A 20,171-nucleotide genomic window follows, 5' to 3' on the forward strand; every position below is an offset into this window, starting at 1 on the left:
TTGCGCCCCTCTTTTACGCTGCTGCTACTCTCTCATCTATGCATAGTCACTTTAATAACGCTACCTACATGTACATATTACCTTAATTACCTCGACTAACCGGTGCCCCCGCAATTTGGCCTCGCTATTGCTATTTCTACTGCTGCTCTTTAATTATTTGTTACCTTTATTTCGTATTATTTTATATTGTATTTTTTTGTGTGATTTTGTTTTTGGTATTCTTTCTTAAAACTGCATTGTTGGTTAAGGGCTTGTAAGTAAGCATTTCACTGTAAGGTCTACATCTGTTGTATTCGGCGCATGTGACAAATAACATTTGATTTGATTTGAAATCATGTGCAAATGCTAGGCTAAAGATTTCTTTCATGGCAACTAAATGTTCAGAAATTAGATACAAGCTTTCCTAAATGTGTCAAATCTAAATATATGACACTAAGACTTTATGGTTGAGGACATTGTATCCATATACCGTACATGACAGACACAAAGTTCAAATCATGTTTACATTTTTCAAATCCACCTTCAGATTTTCCTTGAGATTCCAAAAACCCTAACAGTATAGTCCTTCCTGGTTCGTTTCTCATCATTCGGGTTCTTTGTGGGTTATATATGTAAAGAATGGGGTACCAAGCCTAGATTTACAGACTAAATCATAGGAGTGTTTATAATCATATATCATAAAAACAGCCAGACATAAACAAAGATGGGACAGATGGCAACAAAAAACAAAAAGTCCTTCCCCATGTCACAGGATCTAGGAAGACTTCTACTGGGGTCATTGTCATGGCTACACTCCTCCACGGTTACGCTCTCGATCAGTGTGGGATAGAGAGGCCTCCACAGACATGGCAACTTCACTGCTTAATAACTGGCCACAGATCAGTGCTGTTGGGATAAAACTATCGACCGTCCACACCTCATGGCATCATCCATTTTACATTTCTGCATCAGAAATCGCTGAGAGAACTGAGGATTCTGAGAACGAACATGATGGGCGTAATGGAGCTTTTTGACGAAGTTGGAAACTAAGCTTATACAACGGAGGGCCTCTCACTAGACCCAATATAACAGACTAAGGTGGGAAAAATACAATAAGAACCAGTTTTGTTTCCTATTTTTCAGAGGCAAACATCTCCCTGGTGTTTTGATCCTTATTATAACACACACACACGCACATACGTCCTTCCCCACACACATGCACACTCTCATTACACACACAAACCCAAACGAGGACGCACACCAAAAAGCAAAACAAACCAATAAGAGAAAACAAATACATTATACAAATTATGCTTATCATTGGCAACACAAATAACATACGCGCACGCACACACACACCAACGCCGTGCACCACATCTCACTTCCTAATAGTGTCGCATAACAAGGTTCTGTCCAGAAAGCCTGGCTGAGAGGCAAAGAACAGTTGCTCTGCTCTACAGTAAATCGATGCACACAATTAACCCTTGTGATGAGAAGAGTGAAGAAGGTTTCCTATGAAGTTTAGCCTTTTTGTTCGTCTAGCGGTGCTGCTCCCCTGACATCATCCTCTGTTGGCCATTGTCTACCTCGTCGTTTCCATGGGGTCTTCTTTGAAGTTCTCACACTGCTCCATCACCTTCCTGAAACAGAGAGAGGGAGGCTTCAGCATTTTCATTTCATTCACCAGGGTTGGACTCAATTCCATTAGAATTCAAGTCAATACATAAATTAGGGGCGATTATGGCAGTCCTCAAATTATGAACAAAATTTCAACTCATTGCTTGAAATGAAAGTAAATGCAATGTAAGAGACCCTAAATTGATCAACAACATCTCAGTAAAGAGGAGTTGAAAAGGTTGGATGGGTTAATAGGTGAGCTCATACCGCGCCATGTCCTTGGTCTCTTCACGTGATGTCTGGAGCTCCAGCACCTTCTCCAGGAGAACAATCCCTCCTTCTTTTATCAGCAGAGGGCAGTACTTACTCGCTGAGGAGAGGAAGAAAATAAGTGAGAAATACATTTTACTCGAAAGCAGACATATTTCCCTGATGAGTGACAAAGTGTGGGCACTGGGCTGTATTCTCTTAAAATGAATACTCCAAAAGTGAATCCACTTATTAATAATATAACAATATTAAGAAATAACTGACCCCAGGCCAGAGGTCTCTCAAATTGATACAGTGAGGCAAAGACTGATCCCACCGCTGACACCAATAAGCAAGTTTACCTGGCAACTTGCTTACTTGGTGTCAGAAGTGGGATCCGTCTTTCTATCAATACTCACGGTAGACCGACACAAGGTTGAAGAGCGCCCACGTGGCCCAGTGCTGACTGACTGTGGCGATACTCTGGGGCAGCAGGCGCAAGATGGGTTCAAAGGATCTGAACAGAAAAAACGGAGGGAGAAAGCCAGGTAAGTGTTAATTCAGAAAAATAATTCAGAAAAGTGAAATGCACTCACACATCTTGTAGTTGGAATCAGGGTGACATTTGTAACCTTAACAGCAGCGGCTTGCCTATACGGCCATTTTTTGAGCTTGTGATCAAAAAAGTTATTGTATTAAAAATACATACAGTACCTTCAGAAGGTATTCATACCCCTTGACTTATTCCAAATTTTCTTGTGTTACAGCCTAAAATCAAAATTGATTAAATATAATTTGTTCCTCACCCATCTACACACAATACCCCATAATGACAAAGTGAAAACATGTTTTTATACATTTTGAAAAATTATAGAAAATGAAATACAGAAATATTTGACATAAGTATTCACACCCCTGAGTCAACACTTTGTAGAAGCACCTTTGGCAGCGATTACAGCTGTGAGTCTTTCTGGCTAAGTCTAATGGCATCAGCATGCTTCAGTTTGGCTGGCGCCTAGCCGAACGAGTGTGCTCGTGTACTTCCTTAAAAGATATTCGCTTGAAAAACAAGAAAATGCGGCAATAGTACCGTTTGTCCATTTTGAAATGCTGTAGCCAGTATACACTTCCTCAAAATAGTCAGAATTAATCTAAGATAACTCAAGAAATCTGTCAAATGTTAACGTTTTGCCGAGCTCTTTGTCACACAATTTGATATCTAACTAAGATGTTTGGTGCAGTATTTCTCAATGAAAACATTTGCATGAAAACGAGTCGTCTCTCGTTGAATGACAGACTACTGAAAAATCCCTACTGTGGACCAATCACCGAAGCTGGGAAGCATGCGGACGCCTTTAGAGCTTTCCACACCTGGATTGTGCAACATTTGGCCATTATTATTTTCAAAATGATCAAGCTCTGTCAAATTGATTGTTGATCATTGCTAGAGAACCATTTTAAAGTCTTGCCATAGATTTTCAAGCAGATTTAAGTCAAAACTGTAACTCGGCCAGTCAAGAACATTCACGGTCTCTTGGTAAGCAACTCCAGTTTAGATTTGGCCTTTTAGATTATTGTCCTGCTGAAAGGTGAATTGATCTCCCAATGTCTGGTGGAAAGCACACTGAACCAGGTTTTCCTCTAGGATTTTGCCTGTGCTTAGCTCCATTCTGTATCTTGAAAAACTCCCCAGTCCTTAACGATAACATGCATACCCATAACATGATGCAGCCACCACTATGCTTAAAAACATGGAGAGTGGTACTCAGTAATGTGTTGTATTGGATTTGCCACGTTGTACTCAGGACAAAAAGTTAATTCCCTGAGAGGTTTCCTTCCTTTCCGGCAAGTGAGTTAGGAAGGACACCTGTATCTTTGTAGTGACTGGGTGTATTGATACACCATCCAAAGTGTAATTAATAAATTCACCATACTCAAAGGGATATTGAATGTCTGCTTCTACCAATACTGTAGGTGCCCTACTTTGCAAGGTATTGGAAAACCTCCCTGGTCTTTGTGGTTTCATCTGTGTTTGAAATTCACTGCTTGACTGAGGGACCTTACAGATAATTGTACAGTGCATTCGGAAAATATTCAAACCCCTTGACTTTTTCCACATTTTGTTACGTTACAGCCTTATTCTAAAATTGATAAAATACATATTTTTTCTCATCAATCTACACAAAATATCCCATAATGACAAAGTGAAAACAGGTTTTTAGTTTTCTTTGTGGAAAGTATAAAAAATATAAAAAACCTTATTTACATAAGTATTCAGACCCTTTGCTATGAGACTCGAAATTGAGCTCAGGTGCATCCTGTTTCCATTGATCATCCTTGAGAAGTTTCTACAACTTGATCGGAGTCCACCTGTGGTAAATTCAATTGATTGGACATGATTTGGTAAGGCACACAACTGTCTATATAAGGTCCCACAGTTGACAGTGCATGTCAGAGCAAAAACCAAGCCATGAGGTCAAAGGAATTGTCCGTAGAGCTCCGAGACAGGATTGTGTCAAGGCACAGATCTGGGGAAGGGTACCAAAAAATTTCTGCAGCATTGAAGGTCCCCAAGAACACAGTGGCCTCCATCATTCTTAAATGGAAGAAGTTTGGAACCACCAAGACTCTTCCTAGAGATGGCCGCCCGGCCAAACTGAGCAATCGGGGGAGAAAGGCCTTAGTCAGGGAGGTGACCAAGAACCCAATGGTCACTCCAGAGTTCCTCTGTGGAGATGGGAGAATCTTCCAGAAGGACAACCATCTCTGCAGTACTCCACCAATCAGGCCTTTATGGTAAAGTAGCCAAACGGAAGCCCCTCCTCAGTAAAAGGCACATGACAGCCCGCTTGGAGTTTGCCAAAAGGCACCTAAAGACTCTCAGACCATGAGAAACAAGATTCTCTGGTCTGATGAAGCCAAGATTGAACTCTTTGGCCTGAATGCCAAGCGTCACGTCAGAAGGAAACCTGGCACCATCCCTACGGTGAAGCATGGTGGTGGCAGAATCATGCTGTGGGGATGTTTTTCAGTTTTACATTTTTAATAAATGTGCTAAAATTTATAACAACCTGTTTTGCTTTGTCATTATGTAGTATTGTGTGTAGATTGATGAGGAAAATATTTTATTTAATCCATTTTAGAATAAGGCTGTAACGTAACAAAATGTGGAAAAAGTCAAGGTGTCTGAATACTTTACGAATGCACTGTATGTGTGGGGTACAGAGATGATGCAGTCATTCAAAAATAATGTTAATTATTATTGCACACAGAGTGAGTCCATGCAGCTAATTATGTGACTTCTTAAGCAAATTGTTACTCCTGAACTTATTTAGCCTTGCCATATCAAAGGGGTTGAATACTTAGTGACTCAAGACATTTCAGCTTTTAATTTGTAATTCATTTGTAACATTCTCTAAAAACATAATTCCACTTTGGCATTATGTGGTATTGTGTGTAGGCCAGTGACAACAAATCTATATTTAATCCATTAAAAATTCAGGCTGTAACACAACAAAATGTGGAAAAGGTCAATGGGTGTGAATACTTTCGGAAGGCACTGTACATATTCTATAATTAATGGATTATGTTTTAAATGTTCATAAAAGTGTGGTAAATGTGTACATTTTTCTTTTTCAAAAATATTCAAGATTCTCTGGTCTGATGAAACCAAGATTTAACTCTTTGGCCTGACTGCCAAGCATCACGTCTGGAGGAAACCTGGCACCATCCCTACGGTGAAGCATGGTGGTGGCAGCATCATGCTGTGGGGATGTTTTTCAGCGGCAGGGACTGGCAGACTAGTCAGGATTGAGGGAAAGATGATCGGAGCAAAGTACAGAGAGATCCTTAATGAAAAGCTGCTCCGGAGAGCTCAGGGCCTCAGACTGGGGCTAAGGTTCAACTTCCAACAGGACAACTACCCTAAGTACACAGCCAAGACAATGCAGGAGTGGATTCGGGACAAGTCTCTGAATGTCCTGGAGTGGCCCAGCCAGAGCCCGGACTTGAACCCGGTCAAACATCTCTGGAGAGACCTGAAAATAGCTGTGCAGTGACGCTCCCCATCCAACCTGACAGAGCTTGAAAGGATCTGCAGAGAAGAATGGGAGAAACAAGGGGTCTGAATACTTTTTGAATGCACTGTATAGATAGGTGTGTGCCTTTCCAAATCATGTCCAATCAAATGCATTTACCACAGGTGGACTTCAATCAAGTTGTAGAAACATCTCAAGGATGATCAATGGAAACAGGATGCACCTGAACTAAATTTCGAGTCTCATAGCAAAGGGTGGAAAAAGTGAAGTGGTCTGAATACTTTCCGAATGCACTGTACTACTCTGCCCCTCAGTGACTGCCAGCTCCGCCTCCGTGGGGCGCATAGGTCATGCAAACATTGCTTCCATTGTTTTGCCAGCTATTTGCTATGAGGGGAAACTGCCCCAATGAAATCGCAGGATATCATAGCAGAAATTATTACAGGACAAAGTAAATGGACTGTCCGGGGGCGCTCAAATGTGTGTCCGTTCAGTCAGAACTTCTGGGTCTGCGCTAGTCTCTTCCTCCCAATGAGTCTCTTGCGCTAGACGACTTACTTCCGCACGTGAGACTAGATCTGCTTTATCAGGTACAGATCACGCTAAAGCAAAAAGCAAATTGTAAGTAACTTGTAAATAAATAAACCGATCAACTACATCCAACAAGAGTCCAAGGACAGAGGGATACACTAGCTAGAACCTGGTATGACAAAAAGCATAGCCAATTTTATTGTGTCCCCCTGATGTTGTTTATAAGGTTCTACTGTAGGTGACAGGGCGACATGTTGTGTGGACTAAAACAGCATAAAACCGGGTTATCACAAAGCATGATCAAATGAATTAGCCAGCTAAAGAAACATTGAGAAATAGTTTGGTTGATTTATTGGTCAAATTAAACAGTTAGCGATCTACCTTTGATAAGCAGCTAGCTAGACTTTCTAAACTAATATCTGACTAACTCGGAAATGTGAAGTTATTTCAGAATGAAAGTTAACTGGCTAGCGCATCATGCTTTGTGACATTATGTTAGCTAGCGATCCTGGTGCATTCGTTCTTTCGTGAGCTGGCTGCTCGTTGTAAATAGTATAATCTAATCTGTTCAAAACTGTGGCAGCATGTGCAGCAGTGGTCATTCGGTTTTTGACATGCAAAAGTGAAATAGGTGTATTTATGCTGTTGTTCAAATGCAAAGATCGCTTTATATATCTTCCCAAATAAACTACCGGTAGCTCGAAAACTTGGCATCACATTTCTGTCATGCTTTGTTGACAACTCCAACCACCTTGGTTATTCAGCCATTCAGCGGCCGCCGCTGCGTCTCAAGAGACCCATCTCTATTGAGCTCTCTGTTTACCTGTAGTTGATATTCCGGCGGGAGGTGACGTCCCAGCTCTGGATAGCGTCCATCATCTTGTCCATGACCGTGTCCCTCAGTGGCTCTTCCATGGCCCACGCCTCTGGCCCATCAAACATGATGTGGGACAGCACCCCGCACGCGTTATAGGACACCTCGATCCCATCCGCCTTGCTGTCCAGCAGGTTACTGTCACCAGAGAAGAGTCACAGTAGCAAAGCAGAATCCAGCTTTATATCTCCAGGTTAGTGTCCATAGTATTGCAATCTCTATTGCAAGTGGAACCTGGGGCTGTATGCATCAAGCGTCTCAGATTAGAAGTGCTGATCTAGGATCAGGTGCCCCCTGTCCATGTAATCTTATTCACTGTGATCCAAAAGGCAAAACTGATCCTAAATCAGCACTCCTACTCTGAGATGCTTGATAAATAAGGCCCCTGGTCCAAGATAGCAGCAAGGTCAGACCGCATTTAACCATTTAATATAGACAAAGGACCTTCTCTTACCTGAAGACAGAGATGAACTGTGGGGTGAGGAGTTGTGGTCGCAGAGCCCTCACTTCTGCCACATTACCCAGCAGCCCCAGCATGTTACGGTGGAGCTCCTGCTTGTCTGGAAACTCCTGAGAGCCAGTGGAGGACAAAGAGGATAGACAAAAGCAACACACAGGATGATGAGACCGAGAATCTTCAGTGGAAAATACTGTTTGAGGGGCAAAACCTAGTATTCCCTGACAGAACAGAACCCTTCAGGTGTAGAAAGAGAGAGATGAGAGATTGAGTTTATGCTGTGGATTTAAACAAATCCCTGAGGTGTGCTAACCTTCAGGCAGTCCAGGAAGAGGCTCATGCCCTTGCAGTTAAGGAACATCTGACAGTTGTCTGGCGTCTCGTCAGTGATGTTCCACAGGGCACTCCAGGAGAACTCCATCACCTGGTCACACTGTAGAAAGAGCAAAAAAATGTGGTTGCATTTGTTTTGATCCAAAGTGACCTCTAGGTAGTCTGCCAGGCAATGCCATTCCAAACAATATACTTGAATTGGCTTAACACGCAATGTTTCCTTAACGGTTGCTATGACTCATCACAATCCAAATGTGATGTGGTCCAATCCAGTTTTACAGGTTCTGCGAGGTCATTTCAGACTTGTAGAATGGTAGGGATGTACAAAAACTAGATTTTTGATTCACAAGAAATAATCCAAATGAGACTCACCATCCTGTCCTGTAGCTTTTTCTGGATCAGATTCAACATTGTCTGAAAAAAAAAATGTGAGCATGAAAATCATATGTGACAACTTCACGAAGCATCAATGACCTACTGTGGACTGTCTGTGAGAGAGAGAATCTATGAATCTGTGTATAAGTATATGGATATATCAGTCTTCCCTACCTTGACGAAGCCCATCTTGCCAACAGCTTCCTTGTGGTGGTTGTCCACCTGGCAGACCAGGGCGTTGCAGAGGTGCACGGCGATGCGTTGGATGGACTCGTCCTGCCGGGCCGGCTCCAGGATCTTCAGCAGCAGCAGGTTGACCCGGCCGTATTGGAACTCCAGCTCCTCAGGGATGCTGAAGTTACACAGCGTCAGGCAGCAGTTCCTCTGGACCTGGGGAGGAGGGTGGGAAAGGGGGAGCTGAGTTGAGGGATATGGTGGACACTCCTTCAGCCCTAGTTTATACTAATCCATTCCTTTAAAATTTGTGAAGGGAATTAACTTCGCTTTAACTTGAGAAGGGACGAGACTACTAGGGTGACATGTTGGTTGGCGTGATGGGTCAGTTGACCCCTCCAGACCGGGTTCAGATACTATTTCAAATATCTCAATTTCACATACATTCGAAGTAATTATTCAGATATATTTTATTTGAAAAGACAAGCAGTTGAATGTTTGATCCCGCTTTAAATGACGTTCAGCTTATAAAGGCTTCATAAAGCCTTTATAATGCCTTCGTAAGCACTACATAAATGTGTAACAAAGCATCTAAAACCGTATGTCATGCTTCATAACTGTGACATAATCACCAATGTCAAATGTGACATAACCCACTATGCCGAATATGATAAACATGTTCTTCTAAATGATGGCAAATGCTCAAAATGTTAGTCACATTACACATAATCTTGTTCCCAGACACTTCCGCCCAAATGCGCGGAAGGTCTGGTGAACCTAAGCATCAAACTTGGCCTTCATTAGTTAGGGTTAGGTTTAAAATCAAATTTTAAGAAAATAAATTGTGGAAATGGGCAGGGTTTAGCAAATACTTTCCTCAGTAAGGTCACTCCTATAGAATTCTATGGTCACTCCCACTAAGGCCAACTTGGAATGGTTGATATCCCAGGCTTATATGTGCTGTCTTTAACACAAATCACCCACTCCCCCACTGAAAGATCAGCCACATAATGTTGGCACCATTGTAACAGGTTGTAATCAAGCCCTTGTCGCCAGCATGGGAACAGAAGAGGATTGAATACCTGGTGCGGTAATCTCAGGTTGGACTACTCCAAATCATCTTGGCTTTGGCGTGCACACACACACACACACACACACACACGCACACACACACACATGCGCACACACACATGCGCACACACATGCGCTTTGCAGGTCCATCAACTCTTTGAAATACCTCACACCCTACAGTAACCTGTGGATCATGAGAGAACCTTCATAAAATCAGCAGAACGTTAACAACCTATTTATTGGCACTTTTATGCAGTATCCTGTAATACTTAGTTTGAAGTGAGACACATTCAGTCATTCATTACACATCCATAAAGACTTTATATTGCATGACGCTGTACTTAATTTAAAGTCAGACCCCTTTGGTCATTTATAACACATACACTACCGTTCAAAAGTTTGGGGTCACTTAGAAATGTCCTTGTTTTCCATGAAAACATACATGAAATGAGTTTGAATAGGAAATATAGCAAAATGAATAGGAAATGTAGTCATTGACAAGGTTAGAAATAATGATTTTTAATTGAAATAATAATTGAATCCTCCATTTGCAGCATTTACAGCCTTGCAGACCTTTGGCATTCTAGTTGTCAATTTATTGAGGTAATCTAAAGAGATTTCACCCCATGCTTCCTGAAGCACCTCCCACAAGTTGGATTGGCTTGATGGGCACTTCTTACGTACCATACGGTCAAGCTGCTCCCACAACAGCTCAATAGGGTTGAGATCCGGTGACTGTGCTGGCCACTCCATTATAGACAGAATACCAGCTGACTGCTTCTTCCCTAAATAGTTATTGCATAGTTTGGAGCTGTGCTTTGGGTCAGGAGGAAATTGGCTCCAATCAAGCGCCGTCCACAGGGTATGGCATGGCGTTGCAAAATGGAGTGATAGCCTTCCTTCTTCAAGATCCCTTTTACCCTGTACAAATCTCCCACTTTACCACCACCAAAGCACCCCCAGACCATCACATTGCCTCCACCATGCTTGACAGATGGCATCAAGCAATCCTCCAGCATCTTTTCATTTGGTCTGCGTCTCACAAATGTTCTTCTTTGTGATCCGAACACCTCAAACTTCGATTTGTCTGTCCATAATACTTTTTTCCAATCTTCCTCTGTCCTGTGTCTGTGTTCTTTTGCCCATCTTAATATTTTATTTTTATTGGCCAGTCTGAGATATGGATTTTTCTTTGCAACTCTGCCTAGAAGGTCAGCATCCTGGAGTCACCTCTTCACTGTTGACGTTGAGACTGGTGTTTTGCGGGTACTATTTAATGAAGCTGCCAGTTGAGGACCTGTGAGGCGTCTGTTTCTCAAACTAGAATCGAATGTATTTGTCCTCTTGCTCAGTTGTGCACCGGGGCCTCCCACTCCTCTTTCTATTCTGGTTAGAGCCAGTTTGCGCTGTTCTGTGAAGGGAGTACTACACAGCGTTGTCAAAGACTTCTGTTTCTTGGCAATTTCTCGCATAGAATAGCCTTCATTTCTCAGAACAAGAATAGACTGACGAGTTTCAGAAGAAAGTTATTTGTTTCTGGCCATTTTGAGCCTGTAATCGAACCCACAATTGCTGATGCTCCAGATACTCAACTAGTCTCAAGAAGGCCAATTTTATTGATTCTTTAATCAGCACAACAGTTTTCAGCTGTGCTAACATAATTGCAAAATGATTTTCTAATGATCAATTAACCTTTTAAAATGATAAACTTCGATTAGCAAACACAACGTGCCATTGGAACACAGGACTGTACACCTATGTAGATATTCCATTACAAATCAGCCTTTCCAGCTACAATAGCCATTTCCAACATTAACAATGTCTACACTGTATGTCTGATCAATTTGGTGTTATTTTAATGGACAAAAAAAACAAGGACATTTTGGTCATTCATAGCACCTACATAAAGGCTTAATGATGTAAACACAAATGTATTCACATTTAGGGAACTATCACTAACAGCTAAAACAAATAAACATTAAAGACATGTTTAAACCATACATTTCCTTTTATTTGTAAAATGGTTTAACAATACAAATACATTAAGTTTCAAAAAGTCCAGCAATGCAATTACATTGAACATTACACAGGACTGTAAATAGCGTAGCTTGTCTCTGAGCTGGCGGATGAATGGTTCTTGCCTCTCTTCCGGCTGGAGGTACTGCATGTTGGTTCAAACCTTAAAGTAACAACAAAGAAAGTTAGCAGGTCTGTTAGGAAATGCCTTTGTAACAACATCTGGATAAGGGCATTTCTGTGCTGAGCCAGAAACTCTAAATGGGAAAATGGGAAACAGCATTCAAGGTATTATTACATTCCTCTTTCATTTACAAATCTCATGACGTGACTATGAGACATAGCTGTATCTAGGGGGATTTGTATTTAGCTGAGCCTACTAGCTAGCTAGCAATTGCTGTAAAGTCACCGAAATTATTTGAAATAACGATTGGGGTAGCTACAGTATGTAATCTAACTCAACACTTAACTACTACAAACTAATTGAAATTACAATAAATAAAGGTTCACTTACTTGTTTTTCGCTGATTTGCGAACTCGTCACATGATCAGAGTCTCGTCAGCAACACTAAAAAATAACTTCTGGGTCATGGAATTATGGAAATGTTTCAAATAAAAGTCACCCACGTAATAGTAGAAAGTGTCAACCATATTTGTTCATATTTAAGTGAAATTTTCATTAAATGTGGGTTTTAAAACACGTTCCAAGGTCAAATAAATGTCCCCAAAGCGAATCACTGTATATGGAATACATATTGGCTTAGAGCAAGAACTATTCTGGGTGCAGAAGTAAAAGTATTGTAGGGAAAACTCAGTAGGGTCTGTAGAATGTATACAGTGCCTTCGGAAACTATTCAGACCTCTTGACTTTTTCCACATTTTGTTATGTTACAGCCTTATTCTAAAATGGATTAAATAAAAAAATGTCCTCAGCAATCTACACACAATACCTCATAACGACAAAGCGAAAACAGGTTTTTAGACATTTTTGCAAATGCATTAAACACCTTATTTACATAAGTATTCAGCCCCTTTGCTATGAGACTCGAAATTGAGCTCAGGTGCATCCTGTTTCCATTGATCATCCTTGAGATGTTTCTACAACTTGATTGGAGTCCACCTGTGGTAAATTCAATTGATTGTACATGATTTGGAAAGGCGCACACCTGTCTATATAAGGTCCCACAATTGACAGTGCAAGGAATTGCGCGTAGAGCTCAGAGACAGGATTGTGTCGAGGCACAGATCTGGGGAAGAGTAACAAAAAATGTCTGACGCATTTAAGGTCCCCAAGAACACAGTGGCCTCCATCATTCTTAAATGGAAGAAGTTTGGAACCACCAAGATTCTTCCTAGAGATGGCCGCCCGGCCGAACTGAGCAGTCGGGGGAGAAGGGCCTTGGTCAGGGAGGTGACCAAGAACCTGATGGTCACTCTGACAGAGCTCCAGAGTTCCTCTGTGGAGATGGGAAAACCATCCAGAAGGACAACCATCTCTGCAGCATTCCACCAATCAGGACTTTACGGTAGAGTGGCCAGACGGTAGCCACTCCTCAGTAAAAGGCACATGACAGCTCGCTGGGAGTTTGCCAAAAGGCACCTAAAGGACTCTCAGACCATGAGAAACAAGATTCTCTGGTCTGATGAAACCAAGATTGAACTCTTTGGCCTGAATGCCAAGCGTCACATCTGGAGGAAACCTGGCACCATCCCTACGGTGAAGCATGGTGGTGGCAATATCATGCTGTGGGGATGTTTTTCAGTGGCAGGGACTGGCAGACTAGTCAGGATCGAGGCAAAGATGAATGGAGCAAAGTACAGAGCGATCCTTGAAGAAAAGCTGCTCCAGAGCGCTCAGGACCTCAGACTGGGTTAAAGGTTCACCTTCCAACAGGACAACGACCCGAAGCACACAGCCAAGACAAGGGACAAGTCTCTGAATGTCCTTGAGTGGCCCAGCCAGAGCCCAGACTTGAACCCGATCTAACATCTCTGGAGAGACCTGAAAATAGCTGTGCAGCATCGATCCCCATCCAACCTGACAGAGCATGAGAGGATCTGCAGAGAAGAATGGGAGAAACTCCCCAAATACAGGTGTGCCAAGCTTGTAGCGGCATACCCAAGTAGACTCATTGCTGTAATCGCTGCCAAAGGTGCTTCAACAAAGAACTCAGTTTTCTTTTTTAAATTCTAAAAACCTGTTTTTGCTTTGTCATTATGGGGTATTGTTAGTAGATTGATGAGGAAAATAAACAATTTAATACATTTTAGAATAAGGCTGTAACATAACACAATCTGGAAAAAGTCAAGGGGTCTGAATACACTGTACATTCCAAATGTGGTGTCTTTTGGCCCTATGGTTCATAAGTTAAGAGATATACCAGGGGTACATTTAATTTGTTCAGTATGATGAAAGACACCTACATACGAAGTTTCAAGTGTCTAGGTCAAACAGGTGATGGATATGAGGGTTTAAGTGAGACTGCTTATAACCGCGCCACCTATAGGCCTAAGTGCCATTATTTTTGACGAAGTTACTCATGGCCTCTAGTTTCTTTTCCAATTACTATTATTTATTTTAAATCTCTGCTTGAGTTATTTGACCATGTAAAAAAAAAAGAGAATAACAGGTTTTGTCAGATACAATTTGGCAGATTATTTGGTTTTTACAAATAACCATTCAAATACTCAAATAAAAGTACTTGTTTGGGCTGTGTATAAAAAAAAAAATACTCAAATACACAGAAAAAGCATTTAAAATAACAGATACTCAAATACACATGTATTTGAACCCAGGTCCGGACCCCTCCCTGTGACCTTACCGTGACCTCCTGGTACTGCTCCATGCCGTTGAGCACCACCTGGATGACCTGCCGGCGCAGCCGCACACTCTGGTCGCTGCGGTACTCTGTGTTGGTCAGGTAGAAGAGGGCCGCGCTGCCCGTCACCTGAATGCTCTTGTCGTACTTGTGGCACTTCAGTGCAGCGATCACCAGCTGGTTGATCATGACAAGACAGAAGGGTTATAGCACGGGGGGGGTTTTGGAATAAAGAACGCAATCCCTTAAGGTGCTGAATAGAAATACAGGTAACTGAGAACGATAAAAGAAAGCCACACACTCCATTCTTCTTTGTAGTTCACTGCAAAATAATAAAAGAGTGCGCAACTTTCATTTATAAAGCAGAAGACCACAGAGGTGTGATAAGTAAACAAATGTCCAGGCTCTTACGCTTTCTAAAGCATTAAAGAAGCATTTCTTTGATGAGAAATGCTGAGACACCCTACTTTAATTTAAACCAAAAAGGTCCCTAACCTGCAGTGCCCGAAGTAGCTCGCTGCAGTGCTGTATCCTGGCGATATCAAACAGCTGGTTAATGGCTCGGTGGGCCAGCTCCGGGCGGAACTCTGTGTAGGCCTCTATGGCATTCAGGACCTGGTCTTCATTCTTAGAGCCTGTGACCTGAACACAGACATGATAGACAGATGATGTATTAAAAGGGGCAATCAGCAAATGCTACATCCATTTTTTGGACTGAAAATTAGATATACACCGATTGGTTCTTGAAGAATATAACTTATGCATGCCTCATGAGCTTAGTTCAACTGTCCTACCCCATCAGAACCCAAAATATAAACATGGTTAAAACTATAAGTATTTTTCCTGAAGAAAATGTGGTGTGCATGCTAGCTTGTGAGGGATCGATTGATTGATAGGATAGCCTGAACATGTGAAAGTTTGTTTGGTGCCATAGCTTAAACGGTTCCAGACTTACTGTTGGTGGGTTATTTTATGCAAATGTATATAGTTATAGTTGATACAAGTTTAAGAATTTGAAGTTATGATAGCCTGAACATGAGAAAGTTGGTTTGGTGTCTCTAGCTTGAACAGTTCAAGAGTTACTGTTGATTTTGCTACACCCGCAATAACATCTGCTAAATACACTACATGACCAAATGTATGTGGACATCTGCTCATCGAACATCTCATTCCAAAATCATGGGCATTAATATGGAGTTGGTCCCCCCTTTGCTGCTATAACAGCCTCCACTCTTCTGGGAAAGCTGTCCACTAGATGTTCAAACATTGCTGCGGGGACTTGTATCCATTCATCCACAAGAGCATTAGTGAGGTCGGGCACTGATGTTGGGCGATTAGGCCTGGCTCGCAGTGGGCGTTCCAATTCATCCCAAAGGTGTTCGATGGGGTTGAGGTCAGGGCTCTGTGCAGGCCAGTCAAGTTCTCCACACCGATCTCGACAAACCATTTCTGTATGAACCTCGCTTTGTGCATTGGCATTGTGCAAAGTGATCATAGGCTTGTGTGCGGTTGCTTGGCCATGGAAACCCATTTCATGACGCTCCTAACTAACAGTTCTTGTGCTGACTTTGCTTCCAGAGGCAGTTTGGAACTCGGTAGTGAGTGTTGCAACCGAGGACAGACGATTTTTATGCGCTATGCGTTTCAGCACTCGCCGATTCCGTTCTGTGAGCTTGTGTGGCCTACCACTTCGTGGCTGAGCTGTTGTTGCTCCTAGACGTTCCACTTCACAATAACAGCACTTACAGTTGACCGGGGCAGCTCTAGTAGGGCAGAAATTTGACGAACTAACTTGTTGGTAAGGTGGCATCTTATGACGGTGCCACGTTGAAAGTCACTGAGCTCTTCAGTAAGGCCCTTCTACTGCCAATGTTTGTCTATGGAGATTGCATGGCGGTGTGCTCGATTTTATACACCTGTCAGCAACGTGTGTAGCTAAATTAGCCAAATCCTCTAATATGAAGGGGTGTCCACATACTTTTGTATATAGTGTATATGAAAACACCCTCAAATAAAAGGTGATATTCTGTACATTACACAATCATTGTGTTTTGAGACTTTCTAGTTTGACAGTGTAGCTGCCTGCTCCATAGACATATATACTATACCTATTTCAGAAACACTTCAAATTGAGTCTGTGTTTGGTGTAGGCTTACCTTGGTGTGGCATTGTGATAACTGTGTAAATCTCTCTCGGACAAGGTGACTTTTATCAATATATTCGGCTCTATTTACTCTTTGATTCGAAAATGCTAATTAGCATCAAAGTAGACATCATGCAAAACTACAAATCCCTGCAAGCTCCTGCACATCATCTCTAGCTGACACCTTTGCTAACAGGTATTGTGTCAATTTAAAACTTGCACAAGACAGTTCACAGAATTGTCCATTTAAAGAAATGTAGCCAATTTATTCATTACTACATTTAGCTAACATTAGATAGTTAATCCAGAGATTCTTACCTTTGCCTCGATTCGGCAGTCTCATCCATATCATTATGGCATTTGTAGTTCTTTATGATAGCCACATTAGCAGCTAATTAGCATTTCAATTTTGGGGGGTAAATACAGGTGAATATATTGCTAAAAGTCACCTTGTCCTAGAGCGATTTACACAGTTATCAAAACGTCACACCTACACGAAACACAGCCCTTATTTTAAGTGTTTCTACAATCCCTTATTGGAAAAATGAATGGTGAAAAACAATTGGAACCATTTTCCTGTTTGACTGCTAGGTTTTATGGGTATTATGACTCATTCTGTGGTACTCTATAGGGCCAAATTTGAAAGTTTAGCTTCACTATCCAAATACATACGGAGGCGAGTGTACATACATACATACATACATGGTTTCCATATTTTACCATTCCATTCCAGCCATTATTATGAGCCGTCCTCCCCTCAACAGCCTCCTGTGATCATACAAACATACATATACACCAGGGTGATATTCATTAGCGCACACCGTAGCAAAGCGTTTTGCAATGGAAAGCGAAAACAAATGTTTCTTATTGGGCAATCTTAGGTAGTCGCTTCCTGTTTCAGTCAGTTGTCTTCCGTTTGATGCCGATTGAATACCACCCTGGTGTAGCCAGGTTTTTGGTCCAACCCTCTAACATTTGTTCCAGCCCTGTAGTAACACGGCTAATTTGGCTAATCATGGCCCTGAACGAAGACCTTGATTAGAAAAATATTTGAATTAGGGGTGTTAGTGATGGGCTGGAGCAAAAACCTGCGCACCCAGAAGTACTCCAGGACCTGAGTTGGAGAACCCTGGTCTAACTTTACCTTGTACGCAGGAATATGCGTCACATTACAAAGGGTGGTGTTGTAGAGCCCCAGAAACTGCAGAGGCCTCTTTAGCTCCTGGAAAGGGTAGATGCTGCTCTTGCAGGGCTCGATACTAAAAGAGAGAAAGAAGACATGAGTCCGGCATACTTCCATAACATGGAAAACGTACACTTATTTTTAGAAAGAGAGAGATTACATCAACCAGTCCTACTATTTACATGACAAAGGATGATGCTGAAATCCACATGAACATGGAGCATACATAGTCTTCATAAGCACTATATAGATGCTTTGCGAGTCATCTATAAGCTTATGTCATAGAAGCAGCTCACCTTGGACGTCCCATGGCCTCCTCGAAGTGTGGGACTGTGCAGTTGTCCAGCATGATGTGACCCGAGATGTCCAGCGACACCAGGTTGACTAGGCCCTGCACAATGGCGGTCAGGATCTTACGGGTCATCTTGAACTTAGAGCTGCGCTCTCGGGAGATATCCAGGTGCCTGGTGAACATAGAAAGAAGAAAGTCTACTGCACAAAGCGTGATGTTTGCTTGATTTTGAGAATTCAATTTGAGAAGCTGAGAGTTCAAGATAATAAATTCATCATCAAGATGAACAGTTCTTGACGATTCATTATTGCTCAAAACCGTACATCTATAATTTTCACCAAGCCATGATCTAGGATTTAAAACAAACAACGACACACACAGTATCCTGCAGCATATCTTGAACTCTCAACTTCTCAACTTGAACTCTCTAAATCAAGCAAATTCTGATGGTTATTCCAGAACCAAGGTGCCCGAAAAATAAACAGTTTTGAGGCAGGTATCAAGATTAAACCCTTGCCCTCACCCCTGCCAGCTCACCTGAGGTGTCCCAGCTCCACCATCGTGTTGATGAGCTCCTCTGAGAGGTCCACGTTGTAGAGCACTAGCGAGGCCAGCCTCCCCTTCCACTGGGCCAGGAAGGCAGCCTTGGGCAGCGGCACCCCGGACAGGTCTAGGGAGGTGAGGGCCGGCAGGGGCTTGAGCAGAGCCTCGGCGTCCACCTCCTCGGGCAGACCCCCGAGGTTGAGCAGCCGCAGCCGGTTGAAGCCCTGGAAGCTGAAGTCTGTGTCCGGTGCCTGTCTGGAGGCCGGCCGCTCTTCCTCGTCGCATGCCAGTGGGGCGCCACCCTTGCGATAGAAGATGCGGCTGCAGCCGAACAGGCTGAGGGAGACCAGGGTCTGGCGGAATCTGGTTAAAGTCCTGAGGGTGTGCGCTGATAGGTTGTTGCAGTAGGTGAGGTGGAGCTCTATCAAGTCCTGGTTGGGGCGAAGAGTGGCAGTGATAGTTCAAAACAAACGTTGAATGTCACGGTTTCATTGTTTAGACTATGTTTCCTGAATTGGTCATGTAGAAAGGCAACATGAATCTGTTTGGTAACACTTTACCTAAAGCCTGCAGGTATAATGCTTTATACGGTGCATTCGGAAAGTATTCAGACCACTTGACTTTTTCCACATTTTGTTACATTACAGCCTTATTCTAAAATATACACACAATACCCCATCCATAATGACAAAGCAAAAACAGACCCTTTACTATGAGACACGAAATTTAGCTCAGGTGCATCCAATTTCCATTGATCATCCTTGAGATGTTTCTACAACTTGATTGGAGTCCACCTGTGGTAAATTCAATTGACTGGACATGATTTGGAAAGGCACACACCTGTCTATATAAAGGTCCCACAGTTGACAGTGCATCTCAGAGCAAAAACCACACCATGAGGTCGAAGGAATTATGCGTAGAGCTCAAAGACAGGATTGTGTCGAGGCACAGATCTGGGGAAGGGTACCAAAAAATGTCTGTAGCACTGAAGGTCCCCAAGAACACAGTGGCCTCCATCATTCTTAAATGGAAGAAGTTTGGAACCACCAAGACTCTTCCTAGAGCTGGCTGCCCGGCCAAACTGAGAAATCAGGGGAGAAGGGCCTTGGTCAGGGAGGTGACCAAGAACCCAATGGTCACTCTGACAGTGCTCCAGAGTTCCTCTGTGGAGATGGGAAAACCTTCCAGAAGGACAACCATCTCTGCAGCATTCCACCAATCAGGCCTTTACGGTAGAGTGGCCAGACGGAAGCCACTAGAGTGGCCAGACGGAAGCCACTCCTCAGTAAAAGGCACATGACAGCTCACTGGGAGTTTGCCAAAAGGCACCTAAAGGACTCTCAGAACACGAGAAACAAGATTCTCTGGTCTGATGAAACCAAGATTGAACTCTTTGGCCTGAATGCCAAGCGTCACGTCTGGAAGAAACCTGGCACCATCCATTTTTAAAAGGGGTAGGGACTGGGAGACTAGTCAGG

General features: G+C 42.6%; 1 protein-coding gene across 2 annotated transcripts in view; it reads right to left on the minus strand.

Annotated features, from left to right (window-relative positions):
* Nucleotides 1–274: 274 nt before the first annotated feature.
* Nucleotides 275–20,171, minus strand: part of LOC311099948 (protein zer-1 homolog) — a 51,519-nt gene continuing 31,622 nt past the window's right edge. The window contains exons 4-16 of one of the 2 annotated variants that reach the window (XM_084140667.1): nt 18,688–19,124; nt 18,155–18,322; nt 17,820–17,934; nt 15,028–15,174; nt 14,536–14,709; nt 8,627–8,842; nt 8,450–8,491; nt 8,058–8,177; nt 7,742–7,857; nt 7,237–7,425; nt 2,265–2,362; nt 1,864–1,966; nt 275–1,619 (exon numbers count right to left, since the gene is read on the minus strand). In XM_084140667.1, coding sequence (XP_083996793.1) covers nt 1,562–1,619; nt 1,864–1,966; nt 2,265–2,362; nt 7,237–7,425; nt 7,742–7,857; nt 8,058–8,177; nt 8,450–8,491; nt 8,627–8,842; nt 14,536–14,709; nt 15,028–15,174; nt 17,820–17,934; nt 18,155–18,322; nt 18,688–19,124 — 1,983 coding nt within the window. In that variant the 3' untranslated portion in view covers nt 275–1,561. Of the gene's footprint in view, nt 1,620–1,863; nt 1,967–2,264; nt 2,363–5,212; nt 5,939–7,236; nt 7,426–7,741; nt 7,858–8,057; nt 8,178–8,449; nt 8,492–8,626; nt 8,843–14,535; nt 14,710–15,027; nt 15,175–17,819; nt 17,935–18,154; nt 18,323–18,687; nt 19,125–20,171 lie in introns of those variants that run through there. The other variant, XM_084140668.1, reaches the window with a different exon arrangement.

The sequence above is a fragment of the Coregonus lavaretus genome, assembly GCF_964263955.1.
Source record: "Coregonus lavaretus genome assembly, chromosome: 24".
Lineage (NCBI taxonomy): Eukaryota > Metazoa > Chordata > Actinopteri > Salmoniformes > Salmonidae > Coregonus > Coregonus lavaretus.